Source organism: Schistocerca cancellata, chromosome 4, assembly GCF_023864275.1.
Source record: "Schistocerca cancellata isolate TAMUIC-IGC-003103 chromosome 4, iqSchCanc2.1, whole genome shotgun sequence".
NCBI lineage: Eukaryota > Metazoa > Arthropoda > Insecta > Orthoptera > Acrididae > Schistocerca > Schistocerca cancellata.
This window is the reverse complement of record NC_064629.1, coordinates 81,513,013-81,535,232: the sequence shown is the minus strand read 5'-3', so window position 1 is coordinate 81,535,232 and position 22,220 is coordinate 81,513,013. Positions and strand designations below refer to the sequence as shown.

General features: G+C 47.0%; 1 protein-coding gene across 1 annotated transcript in view; it reads left to right on the top strand.

Moving 5' to 3' along the window:
* LOC126183913 (outer dynein arm-docking complex subunit 3) overlaps positions 1–22,220 on the top strand; it is a 409,835-nt gene that overhangs the window by 222,784 nt on the left and 164,831 nt on the right. Inside the window, exon 7 of the mRNA XM_049926257.1 lies at positions 12,946–13,134. Coding sequence (XP_049782214.1) covers positions 12,946–13,134 — 189 coding nt within the window. The remainder of the gene's footprint in view (positions 1–12,945; positions 13,135–22,220) is intronic.

The window sequence follows — 22,220 nt, the reverse complement described above, 5'->3', positions numbered from 1 at the left end:
AGAATCCCATCACGTAGTTTCATTCAGCTGAATCCTGTACTTATTTTTGAAACTGTGTTCATCAACTGCTGATTTACAGAGAACTTGATTTTTACTGTGCCTTTGGTGTTCTGCACAGCGATCGATAACGGTAGGGATTGACTGGCCGATGTAGTTGTTTCCTCACAAACAAGGAGTCTTACAAACGGAAACTGTGCTTAACCGGCCGCAGTATCTCCTTTATCTTGTTGGGCGGTCGAAAAATAGGTCTTTTGCCTCTTCCTTCCCAACAGTCTACCTGTTTTGCTCGATGTAGCACCACAGAAGGGAAGAAGTTCAATAGGTAGATCGTCACGTGGTTACCCAACATTTTCGTGTTCTTGTTTCTTGTAGAGCCCCATAACCGTTCTTTCGGAACACGTACTCCAGATTATTAATCTCGGAATCTAAGTTGCCGCTGTCACAAACAGTTGCAGCGCTATTGTTAACGTGCTTAAAAGAGCTAACTCCGAGAGCTAAGATATAAATCAGTGTACGTTCCGTAAATGTGTCGTCAACATATCAATAAAATCAAGATGGACGAAATGTACTGACGTATGCCGATCAGTCACAAGCCGTCTATGGGCTATATATGATTACAATAGCGGCAGCCACGATGGTCACCTGTTGCTGCGTTAGACGAAGGATGTTCTCGCCGAAAAATCAAAATTGTACCCAGATTGACGTGAGAAGCAAACCGAAAACTTTTTATACATAAAATTTCTTATTTTCGGCAGTTTATTGCCTACGGAAATACACAGAAGACATCGTGTAGGGCCCCCACAAGCACGTAGAAGTGCCGCAACACGACGTGGCATCGACTCAATTAATGTCTGAAGTAGTGCTAGAGGGAACTGACACCATGAATCCTGCAGGGCTGTCCATAAATCCGTAAGAGTACGAGGGGGTGGAGATCTGTTCTGAACAGCACATTGCAAGGCAACCCAGACACACTCAATAATGTTCATGTCTGGGGAGTTTGGTGGTCAGCGGAAGTTTTTAAACTCAACAGAGTGTTCCTGGAGCCACTCTGTAGCAATTCTGGACGTGTGGGTTGTCGCATTGTCCTGCTGGAGTTGTCCAAGTCCCTCGGAATGCAGAATGGACGTGAATGGATACAGGTGATCAGACAGGTTGCTTACGTATGTGTCACCTATCAGAGTCATATCTAGACGTATCAGGGGTCTCATCACTCCAACTGCACACGCCCCACACCATTACAGAGTCTCCACCAGCTTGAACAATCCTCAGCTGACATGCATGGTCCATGGATTCACGAGGTTGTCTCCACACCCGTACGCGTCCATCCGCTCGATTCAATTTGAAACAAGACTCGTTCGACCAGGCAACATGTTTCCAGTCATCAACAGTCCAATGTCAGTGTCGACGGACCCAGGTGAGGCGTAAAGCTTCGTATCGTGCTATCATCAAGGATACACGAGTGGGTATTCGACTCCAAAAGCCCATATCGATTATGTTTCGTTGATGTTTCGCACGCTGACAGTTGTTGATGGCCCAGCATTGGAATCTGCAGCAATTTGCGGAAGGCTTGCACTTCTGTCACGGTGAACGGTTCTCTTCAGTCGTCGTTGGTCATACAGGATCTTTTCCCGGCCGCAGCGAAGTCGGGTATTTGATGTTTTACCGGACTGGTGATACTAACGGTACACTTTTGAAATGGCCGTACAGGAAAATCCCCACTTCACGGCTACCTCGGAGATGTTGCGTCCCATTGTTCGCGGGCCGACTGTAACACCACGTTCATACCCATTTAAATCTTCATAACCTGCCGTTGTAGCAGCAGCAACCGATCAAACAACGACGCCAGACACATGCGTTGCCGATCTGTTTACATATCTTTGTATTTGAATACGCATTCGTATACCAGTTTCCTTGTCGCTTACCGAGCGAGGTGGCGTAGTGGTTAGACACTGGACTCGCATTCGGGAGGACGACGGTTCAATCCCGGGTCCGGCCATCCTGATTTAGGTTTTCCGTGATTTCCCTAAATCACTCCAGGCAAATGCCGGGATGGTTCCTCTGAAAGGGCACGGCCGACTTCCTTCCCCATCCTTCCCTAATCCGATGAGACCGATGACCACGCTGTCTGGTCTCCTTCCCCAAACAACCAACCAACCAACCAACCAACCTTGTCGCTTCAGTGTATATACAATGTCGGTGAAGGTTTATAAATAGTTTTCATCATTTTCAACAGCTCACAAATGGGTGAGTGAATTCCAACGTGCACTGCATCATTTGAAAAAGATACACGTGAAAAGTGTTCTAAAATCGCAGCCAAGCACGGAAACAATTACAAAATAGTATCGGACAGTTGGTGACTAAATACATAAGATATCACTTACATTAAAGGCATATCGGAAGAAAGACTATCGTTCAAAGTCAACTAAGATAGGGCACACTACAGATGCCGCAGTAGTTAAATACTGTCTACAAGCGATTGCAAAAACGAACGTTTCGTTGGTTGCGTAATAGAACCAGCTAATTACGCACACTCGTTCGTTATTGTGCATGAGACATGGATCCTCTACTTCACGCAGGAAACGAAACAACAGCGACAGTAATCGCTGGAAACTGGTAGCCTTGCATAAAAAACGGCGAAATGGATTTCATCTCCCGGAAAGACAATGATGATGCTTGATGTGTTGGGCGGTCATCAGCACCCGTACAAAGTCCCAGTTGTTACACAGCCCACTCCAGCCACTGTCACAAATGATGATGGTGATGATGAAATGATGAGGACAACACAAACACCCAGTCCCCGGGCAGAGAAGATCCCCAACCCGGCCGGGAGTCGAACCAGCATGTTATGGGTGCAAAAGGGGTTCATCTAATAGATTACCTTGAAACGGTAAAATAATATCTGGTAAATACTACTCAAATATTGTGGAACTTTGGACTACAATAGAAAAATAAGCCCTTTCGTTAGTGTATTGCGTTTGTTCAGAAAGATACCATGTCCCATCAACGTCAAACGTCATTACACCGCTCACATGGACAATTCTATCAAAAGTTTAAATGTGTGTCAATTCCTAAGGGACCAAGCTGCTGCGGTCATCGGTCCCCCTACTTATACTCTACTTAAACTGACTTACGCTAGGAACAACACACACACACCCGTGCCCGAGTGAGGACTCGAACCTCCGGCGGGAGGGGCCGCGCAATCCGTGACGTGGCGCCTCAAACCGCACGGCCAATCCGCGAGGCGACACTTCCGTCGGAAATCATTAGTTGTGGAAGTGAAATGATGCATGTCGCTTATTTGTCACCACAGACGAATTTTCTTAGATGTCGGCAGCAAATGACAGTAAAACAAGCGTGGCAGATCGTTAGTCTGTACAAGCTACGAGATGCTCTCTTTTAGTAGTTACTGTCGCTACATTTGACATTTTTGTTAGAAGACTGTTCAAAGATCGAATAATTTCCGATATGGAATTTCCTATTAATTTTGCTTCAATTGGAGTTCTGCATTGGATCTCGCCTAAGTTGCATCGTTGGCATGAGACTAAGCGCGTTAATGGAAATATCGCAAAGAATCCAACTGATTAATTGCTTTTTAATTCAACTCGCGTGCGATGCTTTGACCACTTCCGTACGTACAAGCTACTATCCGTGACTTTGGTACATCACTGTGTTATACCGAAGTGTCTGTTGCTATCAGCCCATAATTGAAGTTTGTTTCAAAACACTGTAGAAAGAGACCAACTGCTCAGAATGACGTCAGATTTGAATAGTGTAATACTAATACAGAGGGAAACGTCATTGAACAAACAAACACAAAAAATTATCCGACTGTAATCCTCAGAATACGCACATCAACAGACGTGCGAATACGGCTGTTCGTCAGTTTGCGTCCGAGACGCACAACACGATTGTCTCCATGAAGGATCGCACGCTACTGGTAAAGCTCTTTTACGAGGACGGGGAGTGTGCACCAGTAGCCCAGCAGAAATACCGGACGTTGAAGAGTATGAAACAAGGCATTGGTCCGATGTTGGCTAAAGGTCTGGAGAAAATGATTACAAAATCCGAAAACACAGTATCTTCTGAAGTGGAATGAGGCAGAGGGAGAAAAGCAGTTGATCCAATGTCTGTCGAAAATGCGGCCACAATACTCCAGGACGGTCCGCCTCCTTAGCTGAATGGTAACCCCATGCAGCGGGCCCCGACCAGGTCGGAGATTTTCTCCGCTCGTGGAGTGGGTGTTGTGTTATACTCATCATCATCCAATGTGGCGTCGACTGCAGTCAGACTCGCGCTCGGCGGCCGCTCTTCCCCTGATGGGGCCTCCTGGCCAGCAATACCGTACAATCATTTCATTTCATTTTACTGCAGGATGGGCCGAGCGGTGGTGTGAAAAAATGCAGTGCATGCGGAATTGACCGAACGTTGGACATGACTGCGAGCACGCTGCATAAAATCCTACGAAACATCCTACATCGCTATCCGTACAAAGTTACCCATACTCGTGAGTTGCTTCCTGCAGACCTGCCAGCAAGACCAATGTTCGCTCTAGAACTTCTTGCTCGCATGGAAGAGGACACTGAATGGTCAAGGAACGTTCTGTGGACAGGCCGAGCCCATTTCCATTTCCTAGAACATGTCAATACACAGAATTGTAGAACACGAGCAATGTAAAATCCGCAGGCACATCAGCAGGTACCACTTCATTCTGCAAATGGTGCGAGTTGACGGCATCATTTATCGTACGGCCATATTTTTTCGAGGAAGGAGTCCTGCCGGTCCTGTTACATGTAGTCACTGGTAAATGCTATGAGAGTCTTTTCCGCAGCACCGCCATTCTAACTCTTGAACATCGTGCATGTATGGGTAGGACCATTTTTACGCAAGATGCTGGTCCGCCGCACATTACACAGCAGCAGGTGCGGACGCCGACACAAACGCTACAATTATCATCCGTCATTTCCCTACAGCCTGATCATAAAACGCGTGACTTCTGGCTGTGAGGTTATTTGAAAGAAGTTCTGTTCAGTCTTCTAGTTACGAACGTAGCTGAATTGGAGGCACGCATTGCGCAACGCATTCTGAATGTAACCCGAGCTTGCGCTCCGTCTCTAATGACCTCGTTGTCGACGGGACGTTAAACACTAACCACCTACCTACCTGTAACGCCCAAGACACTCGACCTTTTGTGAAACATGCTGTTTCTCGATTTCAACTTGTGGCTGAAAACGGTTGACAGCATATTGAACATGTCTTGCGCCTGTCTCTCGACAATTTGAACCCGACAGCTTTTTGCTTTTTATGCTGTTTTTGACCCCAGTACAATTAAATACCGATTTCATTTCGTTTTTCGTGCGATTTTTGGCCTCAGGATAATTAAAAACCCATTTTTCCCATCTGATATGGTACGCCCTTACCGTGGTGGATGGGCTTGCCTAACTAACAGTACCACAACTGTTGACTGCCGAACTAGTGCATTCATGTACATTGAACAGTACTGATGGTTTAATGGGCAACTTAAACCATAACCGTCGTATTGCGCTTCATCTGTCATTTATAGCCAACCCCATTTACGTGAAGACTCTTACAGTACCATCTACTGGTAAAAGTTTCATTAATTTTTTTTGTTCCATGATGTTTCCCCTGCGTCAATAATATTCTGTTCAAATTTGACGACATTCTGAATAGTGGTTCTGTTTCTACAGCGTTTTGAAACTGGTACTTTAATTGTGGATGCCCTGTATTTCCTCCGTTACCCGCTGGTATCAGATTCCACTGTCGTACTGCAGGAGACCGTGTCCAGAGAGCCGCAGATCTTCACCTGAAACCCGTTCCACTTATTTCTCTGGGGAGGCGTTAACTGCTACTGAAAGCTCAAGTTCAAGCAATTCATTAAACTCTCGGTATCTTTCCAAAAAAAGTGTAATTAAACCCCTCACTCGTCTCTTTGGCGGTACGGGCCAAACAGCGGGGTCACGATGGCAGACGACGTGCAAATTAATAGCGATGTAATAAAAATTGTCATCGAATGGTTTTGACGATTAGGCGTGTGAAGTGGTAGCATACATCCATTAATCAGAGGTATGTGCGGCAATACCCTCGTATAGATCAGACTTTTCCTCAATGTGTTGTTGACTGAAGGTGGTTCTTCCGCCAGATAGAGACTCTCTGGTCCCTATGGTTCTTTGGATCAGGTGTAGATTGTATCCCAGTATTGGAGTTCATCTCCACCCTCCCTCCCCCCCCCCCCCCTGCGGGTCCGAGGATTAGAATAGGCCCGAGGTATTCCTGCCTGTCGTAAGAGGCGACTAAAAGGAGTCCATCCCCGTCACGGGGGTAGTTAGCGCCTGCGTCCGGAGACGGACGGTTCCACGACCTATAATTTTGGTCTTTCTGGTTTTTCACTTCTCGTTTCTTCCTTCCTTTTTTTGGTTCCTTTCTTTGCTCTTCTCCACCTCACTGTCTTCCTTACTCTTTCCCTTGACTTCTCCTTGCCTTCTCATTGCCTTTTTCTCCTTGCCTTCTCATTGCCTTTTTCTCCTTGCCTTCTCATTGCCTTTTTCTCCTTGCCTTCTCATTGCCTTCTTCTCCTTGCTTTCTCATTGCCTTCTTCTCCTTGCCTTCTCTGGTCTCCGCCTCGGCGTTTGAGACAGTCTGTCCTCTTTCTCCCTCTCTCTCTTCTTTTTCCTCTTCTTCCTTCCTCCCTGTGCGTGCCTGAAGGCCGACGCACGCGTTCGCACGCGTAGCCGGTGACGGGGTAACGCGTAATTCCCCGCCCTGGGTAGACATGTAAGGCACGCGCGTACCCCCTGGTAAAGGCCAGGCCCGGGGAGGGGTGATTGCCTGAGCTGATACCTTCTGACCATGCCGATTGGTCCCTCCGTCTGTTTCTCGGGAGGTGTGACCTGAGGTGTAAACATTCACCTAAGGCGGGAGTGCCCTCTGAGAGGGTCCCCACAAGGAAGGAGCGCGCCATCGGAGACGCTGGCAATCATGGGGGATTCCTCCGCAATGGATTCTACTCCATCGCTTTCGACTTCTGCCCAAAAACGGAAACGTGACCAGCCACCAGTGACAAAAGTACTACCGCCTGCCCCACAGTTCCTCGTCGTTTCTCGATCTGAGGACGGAAAGGATTTTTCCTCTGTCAACCCTTTCGTTATCCAGAAGGGCGTAGATGCCATAGCCGGATCTGTCAAATCTTGTACCAGGTTGCGTAACGGTACCTTATTACTAGAAACTGAGAGTGCCTTTCAGGCACAAAAACTGCTTCGGGCCACACTCCTGTACACGTTCCCTGTCCGGGTGGAGGCCCACCGAACTTTGAATTCGTCTCGTGGTGTAGTCTATACTAGCTCCCTCGACGGATTGACTGACGAGGAGATTCAATCTTTCCTCGCTGAGCAGGGCGTGACGGCTGTCCATAGGGTCATGAAAAAGGTCAACAATGACCTTGTACCGACCCGGACATTTTTCTTGACCTTCGATAGTGTTAAGCTGCCATCGCGCATCAAGGCGGGCTACGAGGTTATTTCTGTTCGCCCCTATGTCCCGACACCTACGCGTTGCTACCAGTGTCAGCGTTTCAATCACACTCGACAGTCTTGTTCCAATGCGGCTAAATGTGTCACTTGTGGCAGGGATGCCCATGAGGGTGACTGTCCACCTCCGTCTCCTCGTTGTGTGAACTGTCAGGGTGACCATGCCGCATCCTCCCGCGACTGTCCTGTCTATAAGGAAGAACGCTGTATCCAAGAAATTCGGGTCAAAGAGAAAGTGTCCACCTCGGCTGCTCGCAAGCTATTTGCTAGTAGGAAGCCCACGCTGCTCCCAGCGGGGAAATACAGTACTGTCCTCGCCTCTCCTCGGTCTACCAGGGAGGTAGCAACCCAGACATGCGATCTGACCTTCAGCACCACGGTCGTCCGTTCGGCCAGTGCTAAGATCGCGCGGTCGACGTCTCCTCTTCCTCCCATCACCCCACAGACACCAGCCCCTTCATCAGCTTCTGCTAAGACGAAGACCCCGAAGTCAGATGCACGGGCCTTCAAGAAGGAACCATCCCGTGCAGACTTCCTATGTACCTCGACCTCCCAGCCTTCGACCGGTACTTCCACCAAACGTCCTTCCAAAAAGGCTCATAGGAAGCACAGTTCTCCTTCTCCGCCACGGCGCATTTCTTCTCCTGCGCCACCCAGCGGTTGCCACCCCAGGCCGTCATCCGTTTCGCCTGGCCGCACCGCTGGTAGCCGTACATCTGGCCGTTCACCGGCGGAGGAAGCTCCCCCTCCCGGCCATCCTCCTGAGATGGCCGATGAACCTATCGACCCAATGGACGATGACTGTCCGCCTACTGATAGCGGCGGCAGTGCTCGCTCGAAGCCAGGCCCTCAGCGGCCTTCGAGGTGACCCCTTCTTTCATCTTCCTTTTCTTACGATGGCACTTATTCACTGGAATATTCGCAGCATTCGCTCCAACCGAGAGGACTTGAAGTTGCTGCTCCGCTTGCACCGTCCGCTCGTCGTAGCCCTCCAGGAAACGAAGCTACGCCCATGCGATCAAATTGCCTTGGCACACTACACCTCTGTGCGTTTTGACCTACCCCCTATGGTAGGTATCCCAGCTCATGGAGGGGTTATGTTGCTGGTCCGGGATGATATTTACTACGATCCCATCACGTTGCACACCGGCCTGCAGGCAGTTGCCATCCGCATTACTCTCCCCACTTTTACGTTTTCCTTCTGTACCGTTTACACTCCATCGTCATCTGCCGTTACCAGGGCAGACATGATGCAACTTATTTCTCAGCTACCTGCACCATTTTTGTTAACTGGAGACTTCAATGCCCACCATCCCCTTTGGGGCTCTCCAGCATCCTGCCCGAGGGGCTCCTTGTTAGCAGACCTTTTCAACCAGCTCAATCTTGTCTGCCTCAATACTGGCGCCCCTACTTTTCTTTCTGACACATCTCACACCTATTCCCATTTAGACCTCTCTATATGTACTCCCCAACTTGCACGCCGGTTTGAGTGGTATGCACTTTCTGATACATATTCGAGCGACCACTTACCGTGTGTTATCCATCTCCTGCAGCATACCCCCTCTCCGTGCTCCTCTAGTTGGACCATCTCCAAGGCAGACTGGGGGCTCTTCTCTTCCAGGGCGACCTTTCAGGATCAAACCTTCACAAGCTGCGATCGTCAGGTCGCACACCTCACGGAAGTCATTCTCGCTGCTGCTGAATATTCCATCCCTCACCCTACTTCTTCTCCACGTCGCGTACCGGTCCCCTGGTGGTCCGCAGCATGTAGAGACGCTTTACGTGCTCGTCGACGTGCTTTACGCACCTTTAAACGCCACCCTACAGTGGCGAATTGCATCAATTATAAACGATTACGTGCTCAGTGTCGTCGTATTATTAAAGAAAGCAAGAAAGCCAGCTGGGCTGCTTTCACAAGCACCTTCAACAGTTTTACTCCTTCTTCTGTTGTCTGGGGTAGCCTGCGCCGGCTATCTGGCACTAAGGCCCACTCACCAGTTTCTGGCTTGAAGGTCGCAAATGACGTCCTTGTGGCCCCTGAGGCTGTCTCCAATGCCTTCGGCCGCTTTTTCGCAGAGGTTTCGAGCTCCGCTCATTACCACCCTGCCTTCCTCCCCCGCAAACAGGCAGAGGAGGCTAGGCCACCTAACTTCCGCTCCTCGAATTGTGAAAGTTATAATGCCCCATTCACCATGCGGGAACTCGAAAACGCACTTGGCCGATCACGGTCCTCCGCTCCAGGGCCTGATTCTATTCATATTCAGATGCTGAAGAACCTTTCTCCTGCGGGTAAAGGTTTTCTTCTTCGTACATACAATCGCATCTGGATTGAGGGACATGTTCCCGCATGCTGGCGCGAGTCTATTGTTGTCCCGATTCCTAAGCCGGGGAAGGACAAGCACTTGGCTTCCAGTTATCGACCTATCTCGATTACCAGCTGTGTCTGTAAAGTGATGGAGCGAATGGTTAACTCTCGATTGGTTTGGCTGCTCGAGTCTCGACGCCTACTTACCAATGTACAATGTGGATTTCGTAGGCGCCGCTCTGCTGTTGACCATCTGGTTACCTTGTCGACCTTCATTATGAATAACTTCTTGCGGAAGCGCCCGACCGCGGCTGTGTTCTTTGATTTGGAGAAGGCTTACGACACCTGTTGGAGGGCGGGCATTCTCCGCACCATGCATACATGGGGCCTTCGCGGTCGCCTCCCTCTTTTTATTCGTTCCTTTTTAATGGATCGACAGTTCAGGGTACGTGTGGGTTCTGTCCTGTCCGACACCTTTCGCCAGGAGAATGGGGTGCCACAGGGCTCAGTTTTGAGCGTCGCTCTCTTCGCCATCGCGATCAATCCAATAATGGATTGCCTCCCAGCTGATGTGTCAGGCTCCCTTTTCGTGGACGATTTTACCATCTATTGCAGCACGCAGTGTACACGTGTCCTGGAGCGCTGTCTTCAGCGTTCTCTTGACCGTCTTTCCTCCTGGAGTGTCGCCAATGGCTTCCGTTTTTCTACCGAGAAGACGGTCTGTATTAACTTCTGGCGCTACAAAGAGTTTCTCCCACCGTCCTTACGACTCGGTCCCGTTGCTCTCCCAATCGTGGAGACAACCAAATTTTTAGGCCTTACATTTGACAGGAAACTTAGCTGGTCTCCACATGTGTCATATTTGGCCGCCCGTTGTACCCGTTCTTTAAATGTCCTCCGTGTTCTCAGTGGTATGTCGTGGGGAGCGGATCGAACCGTCCTACTTCGTCTATATCGGTCGATCGTCCGCTCCAAGCTGGATTATGGGAGCTTCGTATACTCCTCTGCACGGCCATCCATCTTACGCCGCCTCAACTCCATACAACATCGGGGTTTACGACTTGCGATCGGAGCATTTTATACTAGTCCCGTAGAGAGTCTTCATGCTGACGCTGGCGAATTGCCACTCACCTACCGGCGCGATATACTGCTTTGTCGGTATGCCTGTCGGCTACTGTCAATGCCCGACCATCCGTCTTATCGTTCCTTTTTTGACGACTCTCTCGACCGTCAATACGGGTTGTATGTCTCTGCCCTGCTACCCCCTGGAGTTCGCTTTCGTCGCCTCCTTCAACACCTTAATTTTTCACTCCCTGCAACCTTTCGAGTGGGCGAGAGCCACACGCCACCATGGCTCCAGGCTCAGGTCCGCGTTCACCTTGACCTCAGCTCGCTCCCAAAAGAGGTTACCCCCGGTTCGGTCTACCACTCCCGTTTTTTGGAACTTCGTTCGAAGTTCATCAACATGACTTTCATTTATACAGATGGCTCTAAGACCAATGACGGGGTCGGGTGTTCCTTTATTGTCGGGGCACAAAGTTTCAAATACCGGCTCCATGGCCATTGTTCGGTCTTCACAGCTGAGCTCTTTGCCCTCTACCAGGCTGTTCTTTACATCTGCCGCCACCGACATTCTGCTTATGTCATCTGCTCCGACTCCCTGAGCGCCATCCAGAGCCTCAGTGATCCGTACCAGGTTCACCCTTTTGTACACCGGATCCAACGCTCTCTTCAGCAGCTGGTGGACGTCGGTTCTCCGGTTAGCTTTATGTGGGTTCCTGGCCATGTCGGTATCCCTGGGAACGAAGCTGCAGATGCCGCGGCCAAGGCTGCGGTCCTCCAGCCTCGGACAGCTTCTTGTTGTGTCCCTTCGTCCGATTTTAGCAGGGTCATTTGTCAGCGCATTTTATCGCTGTGGCATGCCGATTGGGCTGCACTTACAGACAACAAGCTTCGGGCTATAAAACCTCTTCCCGTGGCTTGGACGTCCTCCTCACGCCCTTCTCGGCGGGAGGAGGTAGTTTTGGCCCGGTTAAGAATTGGACACTGCCGGTTCAGCCATCGCCATCTGCTGACGGCTGCGCCGGCGCCGTTCTGCCCATGTGGGCACTTGCTGACGGTTCGACACATTTTAATGTCCTATCCAGATTTTAACACACTGCGTCTAGATCTTAACCTGCCAAGTACTTTCGATGCCATTTTAGCGGATGACCCACGAGCAGTTGCTCGTGTTCTTCGTTTTATCAATTTGACCAACCTCTCTAAGGACATTTGATGATGCTGTTTTTTAATCCTATGCCTGTCAGTCTGTCTTTTATCGTGTTTTCCCTTTTAGTTGTTGCTTTAAACTTGTGCCTCGCGGTGCATTGTTAACGTTGTCAGGGCGCTAATGACCATTGAAGTTGTGCGCCCTAAAACCACAAAAAAAAAATCTCCACCCTATCTTTCGTTTTCATGTTTCTGCACAAACACTCAGACGCTACAATACACTTCACCAGCACTGATTTCGGTCTCCACACTACCCAGAAAAGCGCTATACACAGACCGGACGTAAGCAATGGCGTATGACTAGGAGCTTGCCTTAAGAGCAATGTGGGTGATCCTACACTGACAGCAACCTAGGCGGCGAACGGAGCCAAAACTTCTTGCCTGGAAGTAGCTTTGTGCCACCAAATTCACGGGAACACCTTTTCTGGCGCTTTACTCGCCAAATTCAACCACGTCTAATAAGAACCACAGTCGCACTTTTTCTTATGTGAATACGCCTATGTACCACACTATCTACTCCTTGATTGTTTATTGTCAAACTAGCAACTCCGTGCAGTAAAACATATTTAGACTGACATAAGGCTAAAATGGTGATGACAGGGCCCTCAAAAATTATGTGAATACGAAGAATGTTGTCGATGGCTACGACTACACCACAGTAAAGATAAGCGGTTTACATATAAAATTCGTTATATACCAAAATTTGATTTTGTTTGTCTGTCCAGATAATTTTGGTCACATAGTCCAGCGAGTGTGTACTGCTAAAGTGAGATATAAAGTTTTGTATCTTATGGAAGAGCGTCAGCTACAAGTCGGCTTCAATTATCAGAGTGCAGGTAGAGGAACGACGTTTGGAGCTAGAGCGCTTAGAAAGACGAATTTTTCCTACGAGTCGCCCTATGGTACATCAAGACTCAACGAGTTCAAACGATGCTGCTCAGACGATGGCCGAAGAGACGGCAGCTGCAGCGGCGACGGATTTCCTTGAAAATGCGTTTGCCAAACTGAAGGAAGCAACAGGTGAAGCCGTGCTGCTTGATACTAGCGCTGCTATCTCTTGCTTGCTGCGTGATTTCGCTTGTAGATACCTCGAGCACAATAAATCTGCACTGCATTGCAGTGACACACTCTTTTCTATTGTTCCATAATTTTTTATTTTCTCATTCCCTAGGTGTAACGGTATTTTTCTTTACAATGTTAATACGACACGTTTGCGAATATAGAAACAAATACAAAACAAATATTAAGTACTAATCCATAAAATTACACCTACTAATACAGCACAACAATTGTGAACATTGTTGAAACGCTAAAGAAGCAATAATAATTCAAGGGTGTGAGCCGCGCGGGATTAGCCATGCGGTCTCAGGCGCTGCAGTCGTAGACTGTGCGGCTGGTCCCGGCGGAGGTTCGAGTCCTCCCTCGGGCATGGGTGTGTGTGTTTGTTCTTAGGATAATTTAAGTAAGCTTAGGGACTGATGACCTTAGCAGTTAAGTCCCATAAGATTTCACACACATTTGAACATTTTTGAACAAGAGTGGGAAATTAAACGGATTTGTAACCTGGTATTTTATTGGCATCCAGCAGTGATAAGCAACGAAACGATTTTGATCATTTAGGGTCAGTCCAAGAGAATCCTCATTTTTGTTTTTTGTCGTTTTATTATTTTCGTAATATCTATCGCAGTAAATTTGTCATTTTGAGCTGAATGTTAAATTTCCACATCTTTACATATATGTTTCGCTAATGTCCTGCGAATGGGAATCATTTCACCTGTTTCTAGCTTCTATACTGTACATCTAACATTGTACAGACCGATTTTCATGTCTTTCGAACGTATTACGAACCACATTCTCCGCAGGTAGTTTCGCGTAGAACAGTTTAGTTCAGAGGACACTACTTGTCTTGGAACGAAGTCGCCTACTACACTATTGAAACAGTTAACAAAAATCTACTTAACACCACTTGCTGTCCACTAGCTTTATGCACGAGCATCTGAAAAAATGTGAATCGTGTCTCATAGCTGAGACATATACATCAGTCTGTGAAATATTTACGGCACAGCACTGAAATTGGAAATCTCTCAAAACTTATTACACATTCATGTAACAGTTTTTGGAAGCCAAACACATAATATATAATAAATGTAGAAATTTTACATCCAGGCCGAAACGGAAAAATAGACAGGACTGGAAATGCTGGAAATTAAGACTCTCTTGGGCTGCTACGAAATATTTTGGCTGCTCATTACAACTGAAGTTCGCTAAAACAAATGCCATAAATCGCTTTAGTCTTCTTCGGTAACATTTCGGTGGGCTTTGTAAGTGTACTAGCGACGTTTCCTGCACTTCTACCACGGCAAAGATGTATAACAACGTTTAGCACTTTGCCTGTGATCTGCTTGTAGACTCTTCGTTTCTGCACACACCAGGTAGTTGCAGTAATTGTTATTGAACGAGAAAATAGGATAGTAACCCTAAGATAAAAGTTCGTGCGGCACTGGCTACAGCATATTGTCAATGTAATTATTACAACGTTTAATCAAATCGCATGATTTGGGCAGTTAAAAAGAATAATTTGTACTACATTGTGCATCAATAAATAAAGGTGCTATAAATATTTCATTGAGCATGATATCTAAAATCTGACATAAATGAAGAGCCAAAATAAATTTTAAATACGAGGGTAATCCCAAAAGTAAGGTCTCCTTTTTTATAGAAGTACATAGACTTGTTTATTTCTACAGTGGTTTACATCAGTTTACAGCTGTTTTTCGACATAATCACGATTTCTGTCGATGCATTTTTGTAGACGCTGTGGCAGTTTATGTATGCCCATGTCATACCAGCTCGCCGCCACGCTGTTCGTCGTGAATTTCTGTCCGACCAGCTGCAAACTCTCTGCACCACTTACGAACATTTTTGACATCCATGCACGATTCACCATGCACTTCCGTCAATTGGCGATGGATTTCAATCGGCGCAGTGCCCTTTGCGTTCAAAAACCGAATAACTGTGCGCAATTAGCACTTGGCGGTAACATCCAACGGGAGCTCCATTCTCAACGGCTGCCAAGCCAAGACTGAGCGCCTCAGCGCTGCGTTCGCATGTTTACACACAGCGCGTGAAGCACTCTAAACAGAGTTCGGTACTTATACAAAAAAAAAGAGACCTTACTTTTGGGAGTACCCTCGTAATTGTTTGTTATGAACACACTTGAAGAAAGAAGGGACATTGGGAAATTGAGGAACGTTTGCGCAACTATTTAGCGCCGCATATTACTCGTTCTGTGCGTTCAGTGAAGAGCCGTGCTTTGTTTAGCGCGGTTCACATTGTGTAGTAATTTTTAACAATGAACTCTGTGATTGTTAGTTCCGTCAACGTAAAAGTGGGAGCCGTGATACAGCTTTTACATGCGGACAAACGTAGACATTTAGGCATTAACGAACTCTTCTTGCAATTAATGATGAAGATTTGATGAATGCGGGAGGAATCCTGAAATGTTGCTGAAAACTTAAGATTTGGTGAACAGGTGCACACGAGTTGACCCGTCATGTTACCGTATGGTATGAGGAAGGAGTATTTAAACTGATGCCTCAGTAATGAAGCAGTTTATCTACCGAAGTGGATTATTTATATCGAAAGCAACTTTTGTTCTATTTCCATAATACTGTTAGTAAGCATCTTTGTGTTAGGAAACAGACTTTACTGTCCAAATGACCATATAATTACATTTTATACTCGAGGAGCTTTTCGGAATAGGAGCTGAAATCAGACAATAAGGAAGCGGCCTGTTCAGAAATGTTGATTAAATATCTATGCAAGGAACTGATAGTCTCTGGTACCTTGTAAGTGAATTGATGTTCATGTTTCATTCGTGAAAAATGGTTCTGGTAGATTATATAAGCAAATAAATACTCAGCTGCTCAGCACCTGCTTATATATCTCTTTTTCCTGCTGGTAACACCCATTTTTTGTGTCCGGCGGTCGTAAATTACTTTATTTCTTTCGCTGGACGTCATCCTACCGTCACATCTTCATTTCCCCGAAGGCAAATGGAGGAGGTCGTGTTCACGATCTACCCTTAATTTGTGTAAACTTTTGTTTCTTCGTTCTCGTGTTTCATGTATTTGTAAAGCGTGCTTCTGAAGCAGACAAGCGCGAACCATCCAGTATCTGCGTAGACGAGTGTGGGGAAACTTGTTAAAGTCACACCGTGTGGATGTTGTCTTAATCCAAGGGTCGTGTTCGCTACAAGGGATATACAGTGTGATTCTGTGGTGATGTGACAAGCTTTCAGGGATGGTGGAGAATGGTAAATGTATCAATTTGAGGTAAGGGACCTTGATCCGGAAGCGACCGAGTGAAAAGTTATTGGCGAAAATCGATCTGATACCTCTGACAGTGGACCTCTTCTACTGCAAGCTCTTTGCTTTCCATGTTTTGGGAGGAAGTAATATGGACCAAGACAAGAAAGGACTGTTTCATAAAAATGGGCTCTAAACTGCCTACCTTAAGAGATACTTGTTCAATAGACGTGTTTCACAGCCGCAAAGGTGAACAAGTGGCTACAGCTCTTAAGCTTTGGAGCCCATGTTTAGTAGGCAGTTTTTCTTGTTTTGGTCCGTACTGCCTCCTACCACAACATGGAAAGCAAACAGCTTGAAGTTGAAGAGGTCCACTGTTAGAGGTATTAGAACGATTTTCGCTTATAACCTTCGTCTCGGTCGTTCTCACACCAGGGTGCCTTACCTCACATTTAAGGCTTTGCCACACAGGAGGCGGTCTGTAGAGGCAGACAACGTTGTCTGTCCACCGCCATCCATCGATACGTTTTTACGACGCACCTCTGCATTGGCGCCGACACACACGAAGCGGCCTGTCGCAGCGAAACAGTTTTGACAGCGGCGGCAGGCGATAAGTTTGTACAAAATCACAGAAGTATCGCACGGTCCAGGAGATCTACATCAGTTCGTCGATAGGTTTTTTCAAGGTGGGAGGCGAAACGGAACGGCTGATAGAAAACGTGAGAAAGTACCACACTTCACATCGGTTCTACAAAAATGTGAAAAAAGCAGGAACATGAGCCATGATTGCAGGAGAGCTGAATGCCACTAGTAAGTACGAATACGTTTTTATTTCACAAAATTATTTTGTTATGTAGTTATTATTTATTATTAGGTACACCGACAAGTTCAACAAACAATGTCTGTTGAATTTATGTCCTACTGACAAAATAATCAGCAAAAGTTTCGAGGACTCGAATTGCAACATGGGTTGATCTCCGATTGGTAGCATACGTTGGCAACACCGCTTGCACAGGCCGTATGACTTCTCCACTTTGATCATTAGCTGAACATTCACTCTCTTCAATGAAGTTATGCAAACTGCAAGCTGCTTTAACTATGTAATCTGCAGCTAACTCATCTGTATCTGTGGCTCTCAGAAATACACGCCATTTCATAGCCAATAAATCGAATGCGCTTCCAACGACACGACATGCTCGAGAGAGCTGTACATTGAAATATTTTTATCCTGAGATTTTTTTTCGGCTTTTGGATAAGGTCTGATTAGGTACGTTTGAAGTGCACAGCCTTCGTCACCAACGATAACGTGAGAAACGGGGATATGTGTGTAGTGGGATTGGAGGTAGAATTTTATTTCCAGCAATATATTGTCGGTAGAATACTGAATCTCAAAACTAGTAATGCCACTATGTCGTCCATAATTTTCTATATAAACGGCCACAAACTTTTAGAGTGGGTCTACCAAAGCTAAAAGAACGAGTGAAAACTAATTTTTCTAACAATAGTAGTCAGGTACACTATTCTTGGGACATTTTAATTTGATGGGTTTTCCATCTATGCTTCCAACACGATTCGGAAAACCTCATAGTGCTGAAAAATCTTCCTCAGCTTTGGTCCACACTGTGGTGTTGGAGGACACAAACAGATTGGCTGAAAAATGTTCCACATTTCTCGATAAACTTCACACACTATCTTGCAAACAGTTGAACGACCCAAGCAGAAATAAAAAGTTATGGTCTGCAAACTGTCGCCTGTAGCCAAATACCTGCAAAACGTGAGTTCGATGGCATAGATAACTTGTTTCTCACTTATGTTGACATGTTCAGAAAATTCCAGGCAACAACACAAGCAATGCTGTAGAAAGAGCTGGCTACACTCTTCGTAAGAACAGAGATGAGAGAGCTTCGTACACCTGTTCACTCACATGGAGTATCCACTCTCCGCTCTCCATTGCAGTCTGATAATTCTCCCTATTTCTGAATGAATAATAAAACAGCATATGGCTCGGTAGATACGCCCCAGTTTATCACAGTATAAATCCCATTGGCTCATCAGCCAATGATTCGTTTGAAAATCCACGTCACTTCTATGACAATGATGAGTCCCATTCTCAATCATATTGGATATTTGTATTTGTAAATAATAACTAATGTTTGTAATGTATATTACTTATTATTATGTTTGAAATGCTACCTGACATATTGAAGTAGGTTACTGTTCATGTAAGATAGATGCGAGTATATTTTTGATTAACTTACCTCAAAGAAACTGCTAATACACTCCTGGAAATGGAAAAAAGAACACATTGACACCGGTGTGTCAGACCCACCATACTTGCTCCGGACACTGCGAGAGGGCTGTACAAGCAATGATCACACGCACGGCACAGCGGACACACCAGGAACCGCGGTGTTGGCCGTCGAATGGCGCTAGCTACGCAGCATTTGTGCACCGCCGCCGTCAGTGTCAGCCAGTTTGCCGTGGCATACGGAGCTCCATCGCAGTCTTTAACACTGCTAGCATGCCGCGGCAGCGTGGACGTGAACCGTATGAGCAGTTGACGGACTTTGAGCGAGGGCGTATAGTGGGCATGCGGGAGGCCGGGTGGACGTACCGCCGAATTGCTCAACACGTGGGGCGTGAGGTCTGCACAGTACATCGATGTTGTCGCCAGTGGTCGGCGGAAGGTGCACGTGCCCGTCGACCTGGGACCGGACCGCAGCGACGCACGGATGCACGCCAAGACCGTAGGATCCTACGCAGTGCCGTAGGGGACCGCACCGCCACTTCCCAGTAAATTAGGGACACTGTTGCTCCTGGAGTATCGGCGAGGACCATTCGCAACCGTCTCCATGAAGCTGGGCTACGGTCCCGCACACCGTTAGGCCGTCTTCCGCTCACGCCCCAACATCGTGCAGCCCGCCTCCAGTGGTGTCGCGACAGGCGTGAATGGAGGGACGAATGGAGACGTGTCGTCTTCAGCGATGAGAGTCGCTTCTGCCTTGGTGCCAATGATGGTCGTATGCGTGTTTGGCGCCGTGCAGGTGAGCGCCACAATCAGGACTGCATACGACCGAGGCACACAGGGCCAACACCCGGCATCATGGTGTGGGGAGCGATCTCTTACACTGGCCGTACACCACTGGTGATCGTCGAGGGGACACTGAATAATGCACGGTACATCCAAACCGTCATCGAACCCATCGTTCTACCATTCCTAGACCGGCAAGGGAACTTGCTGTTCCAACAGGACAATGCACGTCCGCATGTATCCCGTGCCACCCAACGTGCTCTAGAAGGTGTAAGTCAACTACCCTGGCCAGCAAGATCTCCGGATCTGTCCCCCATTGAGCATGTTTGGGACTGGATGAAGCGTCGTCTCACGCGGTCTGCACGTCCAGCACGAACGCTGGTCCAACTGAGGCGCCAGGTGGAAATGGCATGGCAAGCCGTTCCACAGGACTACATCCAGCATCTCTACGATCGTCTCCATGGGAGAATAGCAGCCTGCATTGCTGCGAAAGGTGGATATACACTGTACTAGTGCCGACATTGTGCATGCCCTGTTGGCTGTGTCTATGTGCCTGTGGTTCTGTCAGTGTGATCATGTGATGTATCTGACCCCAGGAATGTGTCAATAAAGTTTCCCCTTCCTGGGACAATGAATTCATGGTGTTCTTATTTCAATTTCCAGGAGTGTATTTCCCTAGTTCCAATAGATCTTCTCCAGTTCGTTGTGATCTTCTCAATGTTCTGTTGCAGTAGGTCATTTAGTTCCTAGCAACTTTTGTAAGATGGCAAGAACTATGCCCCTTACATGAAGTCAATAAAGGTCAACAAACTCACGTTGAGTGAACAGTAGGGCTGAACAAAAATGACTGACAAGGCACAATGCATCTTGTAGAGAGTATAGTATGGATGTATTGGAATAATTAATGTTGGGTGATGGTTTTAAAGTAATTCACATGACATGAAAACTTTGTGTAAACGCGTAGATTTACTGGAGCCTAGTTTATCCCAAGGAAGTATTCAGAGTTGACTGTGAGCAGGCTGGGGAGCGGCAAAGGGAAGCGACAATAGGCAGCTTAGGACGGCTCAAACTCTGAGAAAGCAGTAACCGGGCATGGCCTTGAGCTGCCTTAAGATGAGTAATAGTGAGGGTGGGGTGGTTCACCCCATGCTGGTGTACCAGGAAGCAGATGGAGAACTTGTACGCCTGTTGATAAATGTCCGTCGTCCCGTTTTCAGTGAAACATGCGAGAAAGCCGTGCAAAGCTATGGTGGAGCAGTCAACAGAGGCCAAAATATCTATAGCAACTTCACGCTGAACTCATGGTCTGCAGAGTCTGAAGTAAATCAGGCGAAGAGCGACAGAATGAAATACGCCGGCCTCCGATGGGAACATAAAACCAAGGAATTTGAAGTACTCTCCTGGGAGTCAGAATTCCGGAAAAATTGGTGTTTTGTGCAGACACTAACCTTGATGGGTGGCCTGGGAGGAGCTAAATAGCAGAAGTTGAGAGGAAGGGAAATTTTGCAGGAATTTGTTCACTTCCCAGAGCAGGCATTCGTCGGCACTGGGAAGCGACGCATAATTAATGCGACTTGCGCTGCAATTGGCGTAAGTGATTTTGCTGGAGGGGAAACCGTGGTGAAGAACGGACTGGGAGAAGTCTTCGTAGCGCTCTTCCGTTCCCAGCTTGCCTAGAGTGCAGACGTGGCGTTCTTTACTGAGCTTGCCTGAGAGAGAGTGAACATCTCTGCAGTTTAGGACTTAGCAAATGGAAAGATTGAGCTTGGAGATAGAAAGTTTTGGTTCAGCTATGTACTGAGCAAGATAGCTAGGAGTGAATAGACGAGCGCAGCCTTGCAGCACCACGAGGTTGGCCGACGTCCACACAACGACGACGCCCCGCCACGCTGAATTCGGTGATATTGCGCCCGCTCCGGCTTGAATTAGGCGACTGATTAATTTGTTGGATCACGTCGGCAAAGTTTCCATGAGGGTTTCATGGGCCGTGTATTGTAGAATTCTTCTCGCACTTCGCATTACGCCTGGGTCAGTCGATAGGAATTAATTTTGATTTATCGCACTTTACTCCACGTAAACGCAATTTATTACCACTGCCTGTTAGGAGAGTCACGTAATGTGATGACTGAAGGTCGGGAGTTAAAATAAATTTGTGCTAATCGCCTGCATCTGTTTTCAATCAAGTAGTTGAAATCCCAAGTCACTTTCTTAATTAATTTTATGTTCAACATTTGGATTTGATGTTCAATAGCTGAATATAACATCAATGTGCACCCATTTTTAATGAAAAGGGATCAATTCTGAATCAATTAATGTCAACACTGCCACCGCAGTTCAATCAGGAGTCACAGGGACTTATTACTTTCTTTGCGTTATCCGATATTGCGGCAGTTTTGCACTCTCTGTTGATCTGTTAGTCAATTACCTGGGGTGAACACACGCCAAAACCAGATAAGTGACGGGTGGGATGTTACACTTAGTCTTGACACACGGAAATATAAAAAGAATCTAAGTTCATGTGACTGCAGTTCACTACAGAGACAGTGGTATTAACCAAGTTGCTCTGTTTTTTTCATTAATTCGGTGCACCTAGTACCGTCTTTTCCTTCTACTGAACTGTAGTGCTAAAAGAAGCAAGAGTTGCTCGTCATCGGAACTACTTATTTTCCAAGAAAAACTTGAAAAACATTTTAACCAATGGAAAACATTACTGTGAACATGCTCTGCGGAAAACTACAACACTGACCGGGTGGCTGACACAGATATCG